The sequence below is a fragment of the Schistocerca cancellata genome, chromosome 3 (genome assembly GCF_023864275.1).
Source record: "Schistocerca cancellata isolate TAMUIC-IGC-003103 chromosome 3, iqSchCanc2.1, whole genome shotgun sequence".
Lineage (NCBI taxonomy): Eukaryota > Metazoa > Arthropoda > Insecta > Orthoptera > Acrididae > Schistocerca > Schistocerca cancellata.
The window spans coordinates 342,199,577-342,219,590 of record NC_064628.1 but is presented as its reverse complement, the minus strand read 5'-3'; the positions used below and the strand labels follow the sequence as shown (position 1 = coordinate 342,219,590).

The following is a 20,014-nucleotide window of genomic DNA, read 5'->3' as shown; positions in this document are numbered from 1 at the left end:
CAAATGTCTGCTTGTGTCTGTGTATGTGCGGATGGATATGTGTGTGTGTGTGCGAGTGTATACCTGTCCTTTTTTCCCCCTAAGGTAAGTCTTTCCACTCCCAGGATTGGAATGACTCCTTACCCTCTCCCTTAAAACCCACATCCTTTCGTCTTTCCCTCTCCTTCCCTCTTTCCTGACGAAGCAACTATTTGTTGCGAAAGCTTGAATTTTGTGTGTATGTTTGTGTTTGTTTGTGTGTCTATCGACCTGCCAGTGCTTTTGTTTGGTGGGTCTCATCATCTTTGTTTTTGGATGTATTTTTCCCGCTTGGAGTGTTTCCCTCTATTATATTCATTTTACATTACAATATGTTGATATAAAATTAGTACATATGTAATAAACACATACACTGATGAGCTAAAACATTATAACCATCTGCTTAATAGCTTGTTTGTCCATCTTTGGAATGAAATACATCACTGATTCTGTGTGTCAAGGATCCAACATTTTGTTGGTAGGTTTGTGGAGGTATGTGGCATTAGATGTCTATGCACAGGTCTTGTAATTCACATAAATAATGGTTCGCAGCTGTCAGTGTGTCTTTGATTACTGCCACAGGTTCCATGCAAGTGCAGGAGAATGTCTCCCATAGCATAATCTGCTCACACCAGCCTGCATCCATGGCGCACTGCATGTTCTGAGCTGCCGTTCATCTCAGTGATGGCATTTATGAAGATGACCATCAACCCTGCGTAGCATTGTTCTCTTTCAGCAGAGACATCACAGATCACCATCTATCATACTTAACAGAGAAGACAAGCCTCCATACCCCACATTCTGTGATGAGTCACTGATGTCCAACCATTTAGCTCTTAGTGGTAGTTTCACAGTTCTACCTCTTTCTGTAGATGCTCATGACAGTAGCACATGAACATTCAATCAGATATGCTGTTTTCAGGATACTCATTCACAGGCTCTGCGTAATAATAATAACTTTTGTCACAGTTGCTTGTATCAGTGGATTTACCCATTTAGAGCCCATATCTTCACTAGTGTGATCCTCTGTCTGTGTCTGCTCCGCTTACGTACTTTTGTTACCACGTCACATGTCCACAACGCTACCAGGTGACATCCAGTGTCGCAGTGGGCAGTGGTCATTATGTTTTGGCTCATCAGTTTACATTGCTCATCATTGTCCCAAGACTGGTTTTATTTCTGGTGTATGAGTAATGCCAGCACAGTAACTGTGGTGGTAACTTGAACTAACAATTGTAAACAACTAATGTGCATTTGACTAGTCAGCTTGAGCATGCTATATTAAGCAGTGGAATTGCCATGTAGTTTGTTGATGCAGTTGCAACACAAATCACAATGGAGCAACACCTCTCAATCAAGTCTTCAAGATGTTCTCCAGCATGTTTTGAAGTAGAGAAAAGTGTGTTCAAAGTTTGTTCTGCATATGTGGGCTCTCAAACAAAAACAACAAGTAGACACCTGCCATAACTTGACTGAAAGGCAAGATGTAATCAATTCTTTAATAGAAAAAATTATCATAGGTAGTGAGACTTGGTGTTATCAATACAAACCTACCATAAAACAACAAAATTGCAGAAATTCTCATGAAGAAATTACACTAGTTGAACAACATCCCAAAAAAGGTTGTATGTGTGTTCTACTCAAATTGGGAACAGGGAAGGGGGGGGGGGGGAGGGGGTGTTGGTGCTTACACCCAAGCTTTAAAACCTTCACCTTAATTTTTCTGTATTTTTGTTATTAATCCAGGTTTGGGACTTTTTGTTCTGAAACTACATACACTGAAGCAATAAAGAAACTGGTATAGGCATATGTATTCAAATACAGATACTTAAACAGGCAGAATATGGTGCTGTGGTTGGCAGTGCCTGTAGAAGACAACAAGTGTCTGGTGCAGTTGTTAGATCAGTTACTGCTACTACAATAACAGGTTACCAAGATTTAAATGAGTCTGAATGTGGTGTTAAAGTCAGCATGTTAGTGATGGGACACAGCATCTCCAAGGTAGCGATGAAGTTGGTATTTTCCTGTATGACCGTTTCATGAGTATACTGTGAATATCAGGAATCCAATAAAACATCAAATCTCCAACATTGCTCCCTACAAGAAAAGGACCAATTGTGACTGAAGAGAATCACCCAATGTGACAGAAGTGCAACCCTTCTGCAAATTGCTGCAGATTTCAATGCTGGGCTATCAACAAGTGTCAGTGTGTGAATCATTCAACAAAACGTAATTGATATGGGCTTTCAGAGCCGAAGGTCCACTTGTGTACCCATAATGACTGCATGACACAAAGCCTGGGCCCATCAACATTGACTTAGGACTGTTGAGGACTGGAAACATGTTGCCTGGTCAGACGAGTCTCATTTCAAATTGTATCGAGTACATGTACGTGTACAGATATGGGGACAAACTCATGAATCAATGGACCCTGCATGTCCACAGGGGCTGTTCAAGCTGGTGGAGGCTCTGTATTGGTGTGGGGTGTATGCAGTTGGATTGATATGGGACCCCTGATAGTTCTATATATGACTCTGACACGTGACACATATATAAGCATCCTGTCTGATCACCTGCATCCATTGTGTTTTTTCTGATGGGCTTGGGCAATTCCAGCAGGACAATGTGACACCCCACACATCCAGAATTGCTATGGAGTTACTCCAGGAACACTCTTCTGAATTTAAACACATCTGCTGGCCACCAAACACCCCAGACTCATCATTATTGAGCACATCTGGGATACCTTGCAACGTGCTGTTCAGAAGAGATTTCCACCCCGTCACACTCATACAGATTTATGGATAACCCTGCAGGATTCATGGTTTCAATTCCCTCCAGAACTACTTCAAACATTGGTCAAGTTCATACCCTGTCATGTTGTGACATTTCTGCATGCTCGAGGGGGCACTACACGATGTTATGCAGGTGTATCAGTTTCTTTGGCTCTTCAATTTATTTAAGAAGACACAGTCGTGAACAGGCTCAAAAAATCTAATTTTCTTTTTTTAGTCTTAATCTATGCTCCAATTATTTGGCTACAAAATGCCATTTGTTTCATACAAATCTGATTATTAGATTCAGAGTTATTAATTTGTTCGTGAAGCATGGTAACTAGCGCCACGTCCATTTTTGCTGTGTCTTGCGCAGTAGTCAGCATTGACTATAGTACAACAATCATTTATGTTCTACGGATATAAATACTCTTTATTTGGGTTGCAAGAGAGAATTGTTATTCTGATGTTTGCCAGCCTGTCTGCATTGTCGACTATCGTTTGTCAGTTTTTTCATCCTAGTTGTTTACGTTTTGGTGATAAATGTAATGATTTTGTGAAACGTTATAACACAATGGGTAGAATAAGGAAGTTTGGATATAAGCCTAAGTTTCATGGAAATAAATATGTAAAAATAAACCATGAAACTGCTAGTTTTGAACAGAGGGCAGAAAATAATATTGAAAGTGAAGTCAGTGCGAGTGTCAGTGCTTCAAGCAAGAAGCTTCTAGGTGCTGCCGGTTTTCCAAGTGCCTCTCAAATGTGTGACAATGCAATATGTGGTGTGAACAGTGTTTCTGTTGTTACTGACACAAACATTCTGATCTCCATGAGGTTATTACGTGAACTTATCGAAAAACACACAAATTGTAAAAACTGTGGTGGAAAAGTTACTTTGCACGAAGATGTGGTGAAAACCAAGGGAATTGTTTGTAATTTAGTTTTGACATGTTTGGAATGTAGCTGTACTGCCAATACAATGTCATCCCACATAACAAGAAGCAGATTGTATGATAACAATATAAGATTAGTGTATGCACTTAGATCTATTGGAAAAGGGCAAAGTGCAGGTGCTGTTCTTTGTGCAGTGATGAACATTCCTCCAACTCCAAGAAAGTTTGATGTTTACAACATGACTATTGGTGCAGTTGTAGCTGAGGTAAGTGAATCTACAATGTCGAAGGCAGCCAAAGAAGCAGTTCAGTTGAATGATACGAAATCTGACCCAAGGCAAATTTCTGCTGGGTTTGATGGCACTTGGCAGAAACGTGGGCATACATCCCTAAATGGCATTGTGTTTTTTGATACTGGGAAGGTTCTGGATATTGAAATTATTACTAAGCCCTGTGACATCTGTAGCAAAAATCCCACTATACAACATGTGTGCAAAAAGGACTATGATGGTTCTAGTGGAGGCATGGAAGTGGCTGGTGTTGCTAACATTTTCAAAAGGTCTGTGCAGTCAAGAGGTATCCTGTATACAGACTATCTTGGGGACGGGGACAGTAAGGCTTATCAGAAAGTGGTAGAAGATAAACCTTATGGGCCTAGAGTCAAAATTAATAAACTGGAATGTATAGGACATGTATAGAAAAGAATGGGATCACGACTTCTAAAGAAATGTAAGGAAAAAAAGTTAGGTGGTAAAGGGAGCCTGACAAAGGCTGAAATAGACAGGATCCAGACTTTATGGTATGGCCATTAGAAATAACTGCAACAATGTAGAAGCAATGAGGAGAGCCATCTGGGCTATATTCTTTCATAAAATTTCAACAGATGAGGAACCACAACATAACCTTTGCCCACGGGGACCTGACAGCTGGTGCAAATTCAACAACCCAGCTAAACAACCCATCAAGCCAAGCTAAAGTTTTCCGAGCACAAAAACATGCAGTAAGAGTTATATGTGGTGTGAACTCAAGAACATCCTGCAGAAGCCTGTTTAGGGAACTAGGGATACTAACTACTGCTTCCCAATATATTTATTCCTTAATGAAATTTGTCATTAAAAATATATCACTTTTTCAAACCAACGGCTCAATTCATGGAATCAATACTAGAAATAAGAATAATCTTCACAAGGATTTAAAGTCACTTAGTCTTGTACAAAAAGGTGTGCATTATTCAGGAACACACATTTTCAATAACTTGCCAGCAGCCATAAAAAGCTTAACAACCAATGAAATTCAGTTTAAGAGAAGCCTAAAGGATTTATTGGTGGCCAACTCCTTCTACTCCATTGATGAATTTCTTAGTAAAACCAACTGATTTGTATATAAGTACAACATAACTTCTGCACAATTTCAGTGCAGTAATGTGTTCATTGAAAATTTGTGTGTGTGTGTAAGTATAATCTAACTTCTGCACCATTTCAGTGCAGTAATGTGTTCATTGTAAATAAGTATTACAGTAGTTGTATTACATGTTTATTACTTTATAAATAAAAAACTTTTTTATTTTAAATTCAGTGCATTAGTATTTGTAAAATGACTCTTAGTGTTCATTAAAAAATGACGATCATTCCACTTGGGACCTGTGGAATGGTACATTAGCTTACTTGTTTTAGTTGTAAATATTTGTCATGTATTGTTGTTTTTCTGACATGTTCCACATCCTGGAGGACTCCTCACTACGGATCAATTGGAATGAAAGTAAATCTAATCTAATCTACATCTTCCACCTATAAGCACAAACATTCAATTCCAGAAAAAATCCTGCTAGCTGTGAAACCCATTTTCAGAGACCTTAGCCAACAAGAGCTCTTGAGAAAGTGTCTCCATGGAAAAACTCAAAACCCAAATGAAAGTCTGAATTCTGTCACTTGGACAAGGCTACCAAGAACTGTTTTCATTAGAAAAGAAACACTAAAATTTGGTGTTCATGATGCAGTGATGTGCTTCAATGCTGGTGTGTCAAAGAAGACTGATGTATTAAGACTCTTTGGAACAAAGGATGGTATCAATACTGAAAGGGGACTGAAAAAGATTGACATGGACCATATCTGTTATGCTAATATTTCTGCAGGAAATGCTACCAAGGAGGCCAGGATAGCCAGCAGATCAAAGAAAAGAAGAAAAGAAGATAAAGATCAAGAAGCTGAGCCACAGTATAGCCCTGGAATGTTTTAAAAGTGTGTCTGTATGACATTGTACATTACTTTCTTGCATGTAAAACTTTAATACCATTTTTCTCAAAACTACATTTTCTGACCTTCTGGTACACTTTTCTCAAAAACTATGACTGCTACAGACATCAGACTTACAGTATCTCTTGTTAATACAATGATGATTAATTAGATAAAAAAAAATAGACCAGTAGTGATAAAAAGAACAGATTTACAAGCTCCAAGGTGTTTAGAAAAGTTTTAATTTTTTGTCTTATAGAACAAAAAAATGATTACTCATGAAATATATAAAATACATTAACCATTTTTTATGTGATTTGAGAATGATGTTTCATCTGTACACTGTAAAAGTTTCAGGTCTTTATCTCCATTAGTTACTTCAGAAAGTGTACCTGACATTTGCTCGTTTTAGCATTGATTCCCTGTCGGAGTTCCCTCGCGACTGTGTCCCCTTAATTGGTAATTTGAGTTAGATTTTACACATTCACTGTCTCTTTTTGTCATTTCTTTTCTTTATTATATACTGTAAGATCTGTATATATGTTCAGATGCCATTTAATTTCTTTGTTTTGTTATATTTCCTTTATGTCTTAGTATACATAAAATGTGAATAACATCTTTCAAACACTACTACTAGGTCATGTTAAATAAGAAGTTGTGAAACATGTACCAAAAAGGGATATCCACCACATAAACAGTGTGTTGACTGCAGAAAAGATAAAGTTTTTACAGTAACCAAGAAATATTCCAGTAACGGTGCCAGATTTATATTTGCAACTGCATCTGCATCTATACTCTGCAAACCACTAGGAAGTTTATGGAAAAGGCGTGTCCCAGTGAACCAGTTATTAGGACTTTTCTCATTCCATTCACATATGGAGCATGGTAAGAAAGGCTGTATGAATGCTTCTGTGTGCACTGCAATTACTCTAATCTTGTCATCACAATCCTCATGTATTGATAATTAATCAGGGAGTTTAGTATATTCATACAGTCATCATTTGAAGCCAGTTTTTGAAATTTTGTAAGTAGCCTTTCTCAGGATAGTTTACGTCTATATTCAGCAGTCTGCCATTTCAGTCCCTTCAGCATCTCTGTGACACTTGCCCATAATTCAGACAAACTTGTGACCATTTTTGCTGCCCTTCTCTGTATACGTCAATATCCCCTGCTAGTCCTCCTTTGTACAGGTCCCACACAGTTGAGTAATATTCTAGGGTGGATTGCACAAGTCATTTTTAAGTCAATCTTCTTTCTAGACTGATTGCATTTTCTTAGACTTCTGGCAATAAACTGAAATCTGCCATCTACTTTACTCATGACTGAGCATACATCATTATTCCACTTCATATCCCTACAAAACGTTACACCCAGGTATTTATATGAGTTGACTGATTCCCGTGGTGATTCAGTGATATTATAATATTAGGATACTTCTTTTTTTTTGTGTGAAGTGCACAGTTTTACATTTTTGACAATTTAAAGCACATTGCCAATATTTGCAGTACTTTTAAATTTCATCAGAATCTAACAGAATTTTTGTACAGCTTCTTTCAGACAATACTTCATTATAGATGACTGCACCATATGCGGAACATCTGAGGTTACTGTTAATATTTGTCATCAAGGTCATTAATAAACAACATGAACAGCAAGGGTCCCAGCACATTCCCTGGGGAACTCCTGAAGTTACTTCTACATCTGCTGATGACTCTCCATCAGAGATAACATACTGTGTACTGCTTACCAAGAAATCTTCAAACCTGCAAAAAGTTTCACTTTATAACTACATGAACATAATTTTGATAGTAAGTGTAGATGTGGTACTGAGTCAAATGCTTTTCAGGAATTGAGAAATAGTGCATCTATCTGATTGTCTTGACCCATGGCTTTCAGTATGTCAAGTAAGATAAGTGTGAATTGGGTTTCACATGATCTATGTTTTTGAAATCCATGCTGACTGGCTTGGAGAAGGTCATTTTGTTGAAGGTATTTCATTATGTTTGAACTCGGAATATGTTCTAAAACAGTACAACAAATGGATGTATTACTTCTGCTACACTTCTTGCAGACAGATGTGACCTGTGCTTTCTTATGACTACTGGGGAAATTTTTGTCTGGAGAATCTATGACAGATGACTGAAGTGGACAATTTTGAGTGAATCAGTCCCAGCATTGACTGATGAGAAGGTGATATAACAACTCTAATATCTCTAAACATGACCACAATTTGGGAACTATTTTCCAGGTAACCTTGGGATATTTGCCTGCTGGTAGTAATGTGCCACCCAGGGAGATGCAGGATGACAGCAGGCATGGTTGTTATGAGAAAACTGGTAGCTTTTGAGGATGGTATGATGACAGTTGGCAGAAATGAAGGATGAGAGAAAAATACTGCCGGTAAGGTTCTTAGTTAAAAATTTCGGTCAGTTAATATAACGATATGTGACCTTTTCTTTTAAAAGAATCTGAAAGACTTGATTAATTATTATTGCATTTAATTTATTTTATTAAAATTATTGCTATTGTGGGATGGATTGTATCTGATAATGTAGTTAATTTGAAATACAGTTAAACTAACTCACATTTTCATCTAATATTTTCTCTGTAAGTTGTGTTAATATATTTAGGTGTTGTATTAACCTTCCAGTGAATTCATGGTAATCACAGAAGTCTGTTTTTATTGAAAGCTTATTTGACTTATTATTGTAGTGAACATACCTATAAGATATGCTAGCTATATTGTATAGAAGTGCAAGATATAGACATACATGGAAAGCCAAAAACTTGTTTATATGCCATTCCTATGCTATGATTATGATGTCATATGAGAAAAGTGCGAGTTGGTTTTCGTACGATCTAGGGTATTTTAAATCCATGCTAGTTGACTTGGAGGAGGTCATTCTTTTCAAGGTACCTCATTATGTTTGAACTCAAAATATGTTCTAGGATTCTACAACAAACTGGAAAGATACTACTACCTGTTAACAGCCATACAACTGTTTGCTTCAGTAATTATGGGACTTCCAACTCCTACAGATTGAATATAAAGCTGCCTGTTATCTGCATAATGATAATGCTTGAAAAGTAACATTCTGTAATCAGTAATCAATGACAGGGCTGGTGTATTCAATGCCACATTTGTTCCACATGTCTTAATTTTTGTGTAATTATGATGTTGTTTCACTGTTATCATTGATCTTATATGGCAAGCAGTGTATACGAAGATTTTACAGGATCCAGAATGAGATTTTCACTCTGCAGCGGAGTGTGCGCTGATATGAAACTTCCTGGCAGATTAAAACTGTGTGCCCGACCGAGACTCGAACTCGGGACCTTTGCCTTTCGCGGGCAAGTGCTCTACCATCTGAGCTACCGAAGCACGACTCACGCCCGGTACTCACAGCTTTACTTCTGCCAGTATCCGTCTCCTACCTTCCAAACTTTACAGAAGCTCTCCTGCGAACCTTGCAGAACTAGCACTCCTGAAAGAAAGGATACTGCGGAGACATGGCTTAGCCACAGCCTAGGGGATGTTTCCAGAATGAGATTTTCACTCTGCAGCGGAGTGTGCGCTGATATGAAACTTCCTGGCAGAAGTTTCATATCAGCGCACACTCCGCTGCAGAGTGAAAATCTCATTCTGGAAACATCCCCTAGGCTGTGGCTAAGCCATGTCTCCGCAGTATCCTTTCTTTCAGGAGTGCTAGTTCTGCAAGGTTCGCAGGAGAGCTTCTGTAAAGTTTGGAAGGTAGGAGACGGATACTGGCAGAAGTAAAGCTGTGAGTACCGGGCGTAAGTCGTGCTTCGGTAGCTCAGATGGTAGAGCACTTGCCCGCGAAAGGCAAAGGTCCCGAGTTCGAGTCTCGGTCGGGCACACAGTTTTAATCTGCCAGGAAGTTTCATTTTACAGGATGTTTTTTGTATTTGTTAATTTAGATTTTCCTTTCCTTGTAGATTTCATGAGAGGGGCAACAGTGGCCAAAACTGCTTATAATTTCAAATATAATTATGACTGGGACTGATTGACAAATATTATAATGATTTCACAGTGAGAATTAGCTGTTAGCAACTCATGTGATTACGTTCATAATTTTTTAAGTGTTAAATGCATATTGTTAGATGTTACTAGAAATGTAGCACATGCTCATCTTTGAAGAAATGTTGGAAAGAATTAGCAGTGGCATTACTGTTTAATTGCTCTAGAGATTTGCAGAAAGCAAGGGAGCATAAATCAGCTTAAAAAAGCCTTAAAACTTGTGTTCATCTGCTTCTGCCAGCTCAGTCAGGTTGTGTTCTTCATTCCAGTCCTCCCGCCACCACACAATTATCAATTGCGTGTTTTTATTTTACATATGAAGTGGACTGTGAATACAGCATCTTAAATTAACACAGTAATAGAAACCACATAAACTGTTTTTTTTTCTTTTTTAATCAGAATGCATTTATGAATGTAAGCCTTAGAGCAAAGCATAACATATGAAATTAGAAGCAGAACAATAATTTAGACAATATAAATAATGTTAAATTCACCTTGAGAGAACGCTGTTGTCAATGGACTTCGAAAAGGCATTTGCGTTCAGTGGTGACAAGGAAGGACTGCAGTCCTTTGGTGTTGTAGCAGCTGGAAAATTTATTGAAAGCCCATAATTACTAATCATACATTTAATTGTAAGTAAGACTAATATGTTAAGACTTACTCCAAAAGACATATTATAACATCAATGTTGTATGTTCATTAAATACATTTCTTTTGCTTTCCATGATAAGATCATAGTATTTCAAGGATATTGAAATTTTCAAAGGTTGTTGTATCATTATGTTATGCATAGATAAATTATGAATTACTTTTTGTCCATGAACCAGTCTAATTTTTTCAAAAAGTTTCCATTAAATCAGAATCACTTTAAACCTTTTGAGGGTGATTAGTCTCTGGTCTGTTGTCAGATTTCCAAGATGGTGAAAAGACAGACACATTGTATCAAACATATTGTTGCAGGTATCACAAGTTAGGAGCTATTGGAAAGGTAGAAAAACTTGTTGTGTCATAACAGATTGTTACATTGCAGGGTATTCAGCCAGCCAATCTCAATCAAGAATTTCAATGACTTAAAAGTAATTTGAGTGACTAACACAGTTACATGTGGATATATTCCTCCTTTCATTTAGACAGTAAAATTAATTAAGAATGAAAGTTTTTTTTTTATTTTTATTTTTATTTTTATTTATTTTTTTTTTAAACAGTACTGTAAAGTTGTAGATGTATGGGAGTTGCCAGAAGAACATCTGTGAATGCACAGTGAAATGCAGCATTATTCTGTGGTGATGAGTGCATGGACAATCTGCTTTACTCTTTGATTTTTAGTAGTATTCTTTGTACTGACTTAGATTTTTCAGTTGATTGGTGTTCAAGCTTTAGGAAATAGAAAGTTATTGCCTGACTACTACATTGTATCTCTTTAACAGATGGAGATAAGCTGTAGTTGGCTAGAATGAAAGAAGTGAAGATATTGACTAAATTTGGCTGATTTGCTGAATGACTGACAGGTGCATAAACTTCACTGAAATTGTCATCAAGCTTTTAGACAATATCTGTTCTGAGAAATAACAAATTGGGAAAAAATGGACTACTTTGCACCAAGACTGCAGCTCAACTAGTGTGATGATAGAGTAGGTGAGGCAAACAAAGGAAAGGGGTGGAGAAGAAAGAACTGGAGAGAAGAGAAGGAGAAGAGAAGATGATGTATGGGAGGGAAGGGAGACAATGGAAGAGGATAGGAACAACAAGGTAAGAGAAAAGTAATGCAGAACTAGATAACCTGCCCTGATGCAGGCAGGAAAGTTTTTATAACAATCCAAGTGGTGGAATTGGTTGGAGAAGGGGGAGAAAGATAGCAAACAGGAAGGAGGACTGCAGAGAGAACAGTGCAGGTGTATATTATTGAAGTGAAGATAAAGGCATGGAAAAAAGAGTTGAGGTGGCTATGGGTAGGGCTGGCAGAGATCATGGCCAGATAAGACATGGGATCAGAGGACATGTTGTAAGGGAAATTCCAATCCATGCGGAATTGAGAGAAGCTGATATTGGGAAAGGGGGGGGGGGGGGGGGGGTGTCCTGTTGGCATGAGTTACAAGGCAGTCACTGAAGTCAAGTGTGTTATGCTCAGTAGCATGCTCTGCCACAGGGAGGTAAACTTTTCTCTTGGTCACAGTTTGGCAGTGGCCATTCATACTGGTGGATGGTTAGTCGGTGTCATATCTGGATTAAAGTCTTTTCACGCGTTTATGTGGGCACGATCCCCAACCAGCTGTCTGCTTGAATGTATGATCACTACCAAACTGTGTCCAAGAGCAAACCTGACCACTCAGTGATGGTGGCAGAGCATAGAACTGAGCACAACATACTTCACAAACTGTACCATGTGGATCCTCACACCACAGTCTATCCCAACAATTTCTTCTCTGAACTGCATACATGGGAGTTATTATTACAAGACATCTTCACTATCCTGGCCTCACTTGTACAGTTCCTGTCCATCAATGACCTTCACTCCTGTCTCTATGCCTCCCACATTTAACCATTAGTCTACAAAATACTATGTGATCTAACTCTTTCTCCAGTCTTATTAGAAACTGAAATACATCATACTGATGCTCCTCAATAATATGTATTGTATAGTTCATTGTGAACTGGCTTTTTGCTTTTTGGACCATCCTCAGACATTTCTCCATGCTGTTCTCTAAGCCTTTTAATTCACTACACCACTATGTGTACCAAATTCAGCTTCCCCTTCTCCACCATCCCTTTCCACCCTCCAAAACTCTCTTTCCCTCTCTTCCTCCTTGTTCATCTCATCCACTTCACCCACCACAGCCACTCATGTCATTTGGGCTGCTGTGATAGGCCAGTGTACCTGTTTGTGAATGTGTGTGTGAGTGTTTTATTGGTCTGTTAACTCGGATGAAGGACACCACCTGAAAGTTCAGTGAAAATGTAAACCACGTTTATGTATCTTTTGATTGCTCACCACCTCAAATACAGTATATTATCAAAAATGGAAAATGTTACACTATAATCATCTTGCTTGAATGCTACCAGTCTGACACTCCAATATTTCCATGATTGTTGTTTGAAATTTAATCTTTATACAACCTTATTCTCAGTTCAGGAAAGAGTTATTCCAATAGATGAAGAGAAATATGGGCAATGACTATTGGGTGCACCTAATGTTAATGGAAATTTTCAGAGGTAGATTGCAACACCATGCTCAGAGGACATACATGTGAAATGCACTGCCATCTTTCAGTCTTCAAGAAAGGCAGAATCTTTGGCATGAAGATTAAGGAGCATCATGCTGACAGCCTGCACAAACTACTGGTTGTTGTTCAATGACTATAGAATGAGAGTTGACTAGATGGACCAGAAGAGCAGTGTTCTTCTAGAAGGGCTACACCACAAGAAGATTGTATGATTGTTCAACTGGCTCTGATGAATAGAGGACTGTCAACAGTTGAAATCCAGGCAGATATTAGAGACAGTGCCGTGATGAACTGCTGGGAACAGATTATAAAAGCTGGATTAGTATCTGGAGCTGGCAAGTGTCATTTATTGCTGACACCTTACCACAGACAACAGAGATTTGCATGGTTTAGAGCCAGAATTAATTGGCACATTGAGTGGAATTCAGCAATGAATGATGCATCTGCTTGTAACAGTCAGATTGATGTCAATGCTGTGGTGAGACAGCACAGGCAGTAATGGTTCTAGCCTTTTAAACAGATGCCTACAAGATATGTGACTATGAACCCCACACATTATTCTGACTATTTTCTTTTGAGCAGTGAATACCTTTTGCCTAAGTGTTGAGTTGCCCCAGAATATTATTCTGTATGTCATCATAGAGTGGAAGTATACAAAGTATGTTAGCTTAATAATTTCCACATCCTCAAAATTGGCAATTATTCTGATTGCAAAAGTTGCTGAACCTAGTTGCTTTAGGAGATCCAAAACATGAATTTTCCAATTAAGATTCTCATCTGTATGCACACCCAAAAACTTAGTATGCTCTACCCTGGCTACTGACTTCTTTTGATGTGTTATGTTTATTGAAGGAATTATACTTTTTGCAGCAAAAAATTGGATGTACTGTGTTTTTCCAAGGTTCAGAGCAAGCTCAGTCGCAGAAAACCAATTAATAACTTTTCCAAAGACCTTATTTGTATCATTTTCTATTGGACTTTCTTTTACTGGATTAATAATTATGCTTGTATCATCAGCGAACAGTGTCAGTTCAGCATCTTGTTTCACATAAGAAGGGAGGTCATTCACATATATCAAGAACAAGAGGGGACCCATGATCGAACCTTGTGGAACACCTAATGTAATTTCACCCCAGTTAGATGAAGTGGCAAACTCCTTTGAATCACTTGAAGCATATAAAGAGACTTTTTACTTCCTGTTCTGTAGATATGACTTAAACCACTCATATGCTGTTCCATTTATACCATAGAATTGTAATTTCTCTAACATAATCCCATGGTTCACACAATCAAATGCTTTGCATGAGTCACAGAATATTCCTACTGGTGACATTTTACTATTTAAAGACTCTATTATGTGGACAGTGAAATTGTATATTGCTGTCTCAATGGAACAGCATTTTTGAAATCTGAACTGTGATTTACTAAGTATCCCATTACTGTTGAGATGGCTAACCACTCTTGAGTACATTACTTTCTCAAAGATTTTTGAAAATGCTTTAAGCAAGGTTACTGGCCGGTAATTATTGACATCCATGGTTTCCTCCTTTTTGTAGAGACACCTGACAATGGCATATTTTAACCTGTCTGGAAAAATACCCTGAGTCAGTGATGCGTTACATATGTGACTCAAAACATTTATTTTTCAAAGATTTAATAATTTTCCTTATTTCACAAGAGACACCTGACAATGGCATATTTTAACCTATCTGGAAAAATACCCTGAGTCAGTGATGCATTACATATGTGACTCAAAACATTTATTTTTCAAAGATTTAATAATTTTCCTTATTTCACAAGAGGATGTTAGCTGAAACTTAATCTGACTAAAATTTTTCAAAACTGACTCTTCCATGTACTGCCTGACTTTTTCTTTTGAACTATTCTCACCAATTTTTTCTCCTACACTTAAGAAGTGATTGTTAAATACATTGGCCACCTGTGTACTGTTGGTTAAGATGGTATCATTCTCTTTAACAGTAATACTACCTACCCCAGTGGTTACTTTTCCTGTCTCCCTTCTAACAACATTACACATTGATTTGATAAAATCATGGGGGACTGGAATGCAGTTGTAGGGAGAAGAGCAGAAGAAAAGGTTACAAGAGAATATGGGCTTGGGGCAAGGAATGAGAGAGGAGAAAGACTAATTGAGTTCTGTAATAAATTTCATCTAGTAATAGCAAATACTCTGGCCAAGAGTCACAAGAGGAGGAGGTATACTTGGAAAAGGCCTGGTGATATGGGAAGATTTCAGTTAGAGTACATGATGGTCAGACAGAGATTCTGAATCAGTTACTAGATCGTAAGGCATACCCAGGAGTGGATATAGACTCAGATCACAACATAGTAGTGATGAAGAGTAGGCTGAAATTTAAGAAGTCAGGAAGAATCAATATACAAAGAAGTGGGATATGGAAGTACTAAGGAATGACGAGATATGCTTGAAGTTCTCTAAGGCTATAGATATAGCAATAAGGAATAGCTCAGTAGGCAGTGCAGTTGAAGAGGAATGGACTTCCATATAAAGGGCAATCACAGAAGTTGGAAAGAAAAACATAGGTACAAAGAAGGTAACTGAGAAGAAACCATAGCTAAGAGAAGAAAAACTTCAGGTGATCGATGAAAGGAGGAAGTACAAAAATGTTCCGAGAAACTCAGGAATACATACAAACAAGTCGCTGAGGAATGAAATAAATAGGAAGTGCAAGGAAGCTAAGATGAAAAGGCTGTATGAAAAATGTGAAGACATCAGAAAAGAAATGATTGTTGGAAGGACAGACTTAGCATGTACGAAAGTCAAAACAACCTTTGGTGCCATTAAAAGCAAGGGTGGTAACATAAGAGTGCAATGGGAATTCCACTGTTAAATGCAGAGGAGAAAGTGGATAGGGGGAAAGAATACATTGAAAGCCTCAGTGAGGGGAAGATTTGTCTGATGTGATAGAAGAAGAAAAAAAGAGTCAATTTAGAAGAGCTAGGGGATCCAGTATTAGAATCAGAATTTAAAAGAGCTTTGGAGGACTTAAGATCAAATAAAGCAGAAGGGATAGATAACATTCCATCAGAATTTCTAAAATCATTGGGGGAAGTGGCAACAAAATGACTATTCACATTGGTGTGTAGAATGTATGAGTCTGGCGACATACCATCTGACTTTCAGAAAAATATCACCCACACAATTCCAAAGACTGCAAGAGCTGGCAAATGTGAGAATTATTGCACAATCAGCTTAACAACTCAAGCATCTAAGTTGATGACAAGGATAATATACAGAAGAATAGAAAAGAAAACTGAGGATGTGCTAGATGACGATCTGTTTGACTTCAGAGGGGTGGCCATATGAGCATCTCTGCTAGCTCGTCATCAATTGGCTCATAAAAAACACCAACCATTCCTATCCTATGTCATCAATGTGACAATAAATGATGTCTTTATTCTGATATAAGGAAAGAAAGGAATGGCTGAGCCCAAACAAAGCAGCAACTCCTTGTACAAAGACCTGCACATATCCACAAAAGATAATATTATGCATCTGATGGAACAACAACAGTGTGCTGTATCACGAATTGCTTCTCCAAGGTGTAACCATCACTGCTGACATTTATCATCATCAGCTGAGATATATTGCAGATGCAATGCAAAAATGACCAGGAGGACTGTGTGAAGTGCTGCTACTGCACAATAATGCCAGCCCACGTTCTGCTAGAGAGACAAAAAAACACTATACCAGAGTCGGATTTGGAAGTTATTCCTCATGCACCTTATTCATCTGATCTTTCATCCTCAGATTTTCACCTTTTCTGCTCTGTATCGAACAGCCTTCAAGGAACTTCCTTTTTGGATACAAGTGTGCTCTGTACATGGCTTGACAAGTTCTTCACCTCAAAACGACATGATTTCTGTAGTCATAGAATCAAAAAGTTACCCCATCCTTGGCAACTGTTGTAAATAGTGAAGGAGAATATATTATTCATGACAGAAGTCTCTGTTATGTTTATTAAATTTACAGAAAAATGCTACAAACTTATGCATCAACCTAATATACTGCAGTCCCTTATATGTCACTTCCATAGGAGCTATTAAGACAATTTTAGACCAGTTTCATCACACACAGAGGAATTTAAACATTTGTTCTTTCTGCACTCTGTAAGTGAATGGAACTGATAGAAACCCTAATATGAGGTACAATGGTATGTCCCTTTACCATGTACGTTGCAGCTGTTTGCAGTGTATAGATGTGTCCCTTATGCTATCCTACAGTGTACAGTATATGGTGTTTGATGGCAAACAACATGTACACCATATGTACACTGCAGCTTACAACTGTGTTTTGATTTTTTTTAACCCTCAGACAGGCATGCTGTTTTTCGTAACATGAGTGGGTGCATGGTGTACTTTGTTTATGTTACCACAGTTAACAAGTAAGAGCAAAATCACAGTTTAATCTTAATTTTGTTAAACAATGACTGAATAAATTTATATGAAATGAGCTAAATCACTGTTTAGTTATAATAACTAAACTCTCATAATGAATAATAAAATAAACTCTCATTGTATCGATCTGTTGCTGCGGACAAGTGTTACCTGACAGTAATGACCCTCTCAAATCATTAAACTCCATTAAGCAGTGCAGTTGCATTGTATCCGAACCATCTGCTTATTTGATTACTAATTATCTTGTAGACAACTGCTTCATTGTGGGATTGTGCTGCTAGCTCATAATCTGGATCATTTTCTTGCATGGATTGTCAATTTTTTTCTCACCTAACTCGCTGTTTATTTTATTTTACTGTTACTCACTTGGGCATATGACAACACAGTTTATCACCGTGTTAGCTGAAGTAATAATGAAGGAATAGGTATGGGATCACAGTTGTAAAACAACAACGGAGCAGTACAAGACAATGTTAATTGTGCTTCTGCTTGTGTTTCTACAAAAGTGCACCTACTTGAAAGTTAAATATGTGTATTATAAAATTACGAAATTTCATAGATTATGTCAGTTATGCAGGTACATATAAAAATGCTTATAATGTTAAATTGCATGTGTGTAAATGTCTTGCCATAGTTAGTATCACTGTTTCATTCGGCCAGATGATGATAATACTATCAGAACTAGTCACTCATTAAAGTCACACTACAGCTTTCTAGCAGTCATTTTGTACTTCTTCAGTTAATATTACTATGATGAGAGAATGTAGGATGGTATTACTACTTACAGTGTTGTTCGATTGGGTGGATGGTTCTTTATTGGACTAATTTTATCATACAGCACAAATTGTGTAATTGATGTTGGAGGATTGATAATGTTGGCAATGATTGTACACAACATAGTACCAGTTCAGGACTACATAGTCCAGATGCCAACATAAAGTAATGCTTAATATCTAATGGTAGGACCTTCTTAATGTATATAGTCCTCCTCCTACTAGCTATAACATGTGCTATCATACTGCTGCTGATATCATCTGGTTATCCAGTAAGCTTTTTCCAGTCTCCAAAGTGTTGAAGCTGCTGATGAGGTAAAGATAACAATCGGAAGATTTTCAACATCTTTTAAATAATTTACTTATTTTGGCTTTGTTTTGCCATTAATTTAATTATCTGATATGTTACTATTAATGTTGCTACTGCAACTTTACTCTTAACTGCTCTGATTACTTCTGGGTTTCTGGCAAATACTGTTGAAATTTAACATTAATTACCTCCTTGTCATATCAGTGCAGAGAAACAATAACAAAAAGATAGCCTAAATCATTTTCAACCCTGTTGCTGCATGGTTTCATGTATGAAAATTGTTCAATGAAACATTATCCTCATATGATCACATTGTTACGGACAGATGATAATGCAGTTAACATTATACAAAATGAGCTAAATGAAAATTAAATTTCACAGCAAAAATTTTTGTGACCATAAATTTTGTACTCAGTGAGCTGATGAAAAAATAGTGCAAATAATTTTAACGTGCTAACAGTAGACAAAAAGCAAGAGGCTTAAAATTTCTGCATATTCAAAACAAAATTTAAAATATGTGATATTAGTCACTTCTAGAATTTATTTGACTGTCTACATTCAAGAACTGTAAACTCCTGCATTAAAAAACACTAGTAAATGAATGACAACTACAGAAACACTGAGGAAGCAGCAACTTTTTTCCCCAAATTAAAGACTTTCCTGCTAATTTTATTACTTTTTTATTTATTTATTTTTATTTTTTTAATTTTTTTTTAACCTGTGTAAGCACTGTGTATGATGGTTCAGTGATAGTTAATCGTTAATGCAGGGTATTAAATTAGTTTCAGAAAGGTGCTAAGTTTTTGAATTTTAACCTTGAATTGGTCCACACGCCAGAAGTACCTTTTCCAATGTGTAGTCTACAGAATATGACAAATAGAATAACTGGGCCATTGAATTAATATGTCTGGTGTTCCTACTTGTTGGCCTTTGTTGGAATTGTATGTAATTGTGATGTATCTTCTTCCTACTTAACATTTTTTTTAGAGAAATTATTATGTTAACACTTATGCAACAGTAGATATAAAAATAAATGTTTTAAAGGTAAAAAACTGTTCAACAGAAGCTTGTGAGCAATTAACTTAATTCATTTTAGCAGCACTTAAAAAGCTTCTACTAAAGATTCGGGGGCGAGGCCTTACCTAGTCTTTATCTGCCTGTGACAGTATTTCATGTGCAAAGATATTACTATAAAGGTTAGGGTAATCAAATGAAAACAATTTTTTTCAGAATTCTGTTAAGCTAAACATGCATTTGTTGCTGTACCAGCCAACCAAACTTATCATTCAAGTGTTCTGAAGTTGGAAGATCTAGTAAA

The 20,014-nt window shown here is 37.3% G+C and overlaps 1 protein-coding gene across 1 annotated transcript in view; it reads right to left on the bottom strand.

Annotated features, from left to right (window-relative positions):
- The window catches only part of LOC126176298 (uncharacterized), a 370,925-nt gene that overhangs the window by 133,376 nt on the left and 217,535 nt on the right, over window positions 1-20,014 (bottom strand). Inside the window, exon 10 of the mRNA XM_049923448.1 lies at window positions 10,450-10,540. Within this exon, the coding sequence (XP_049779405.1) occupies window positions 10,450-10,540 (91 nt within the window). The remainder of the gene's footprint in view (window positions 1-10,449; window positions 10,541-20,014) is intronic.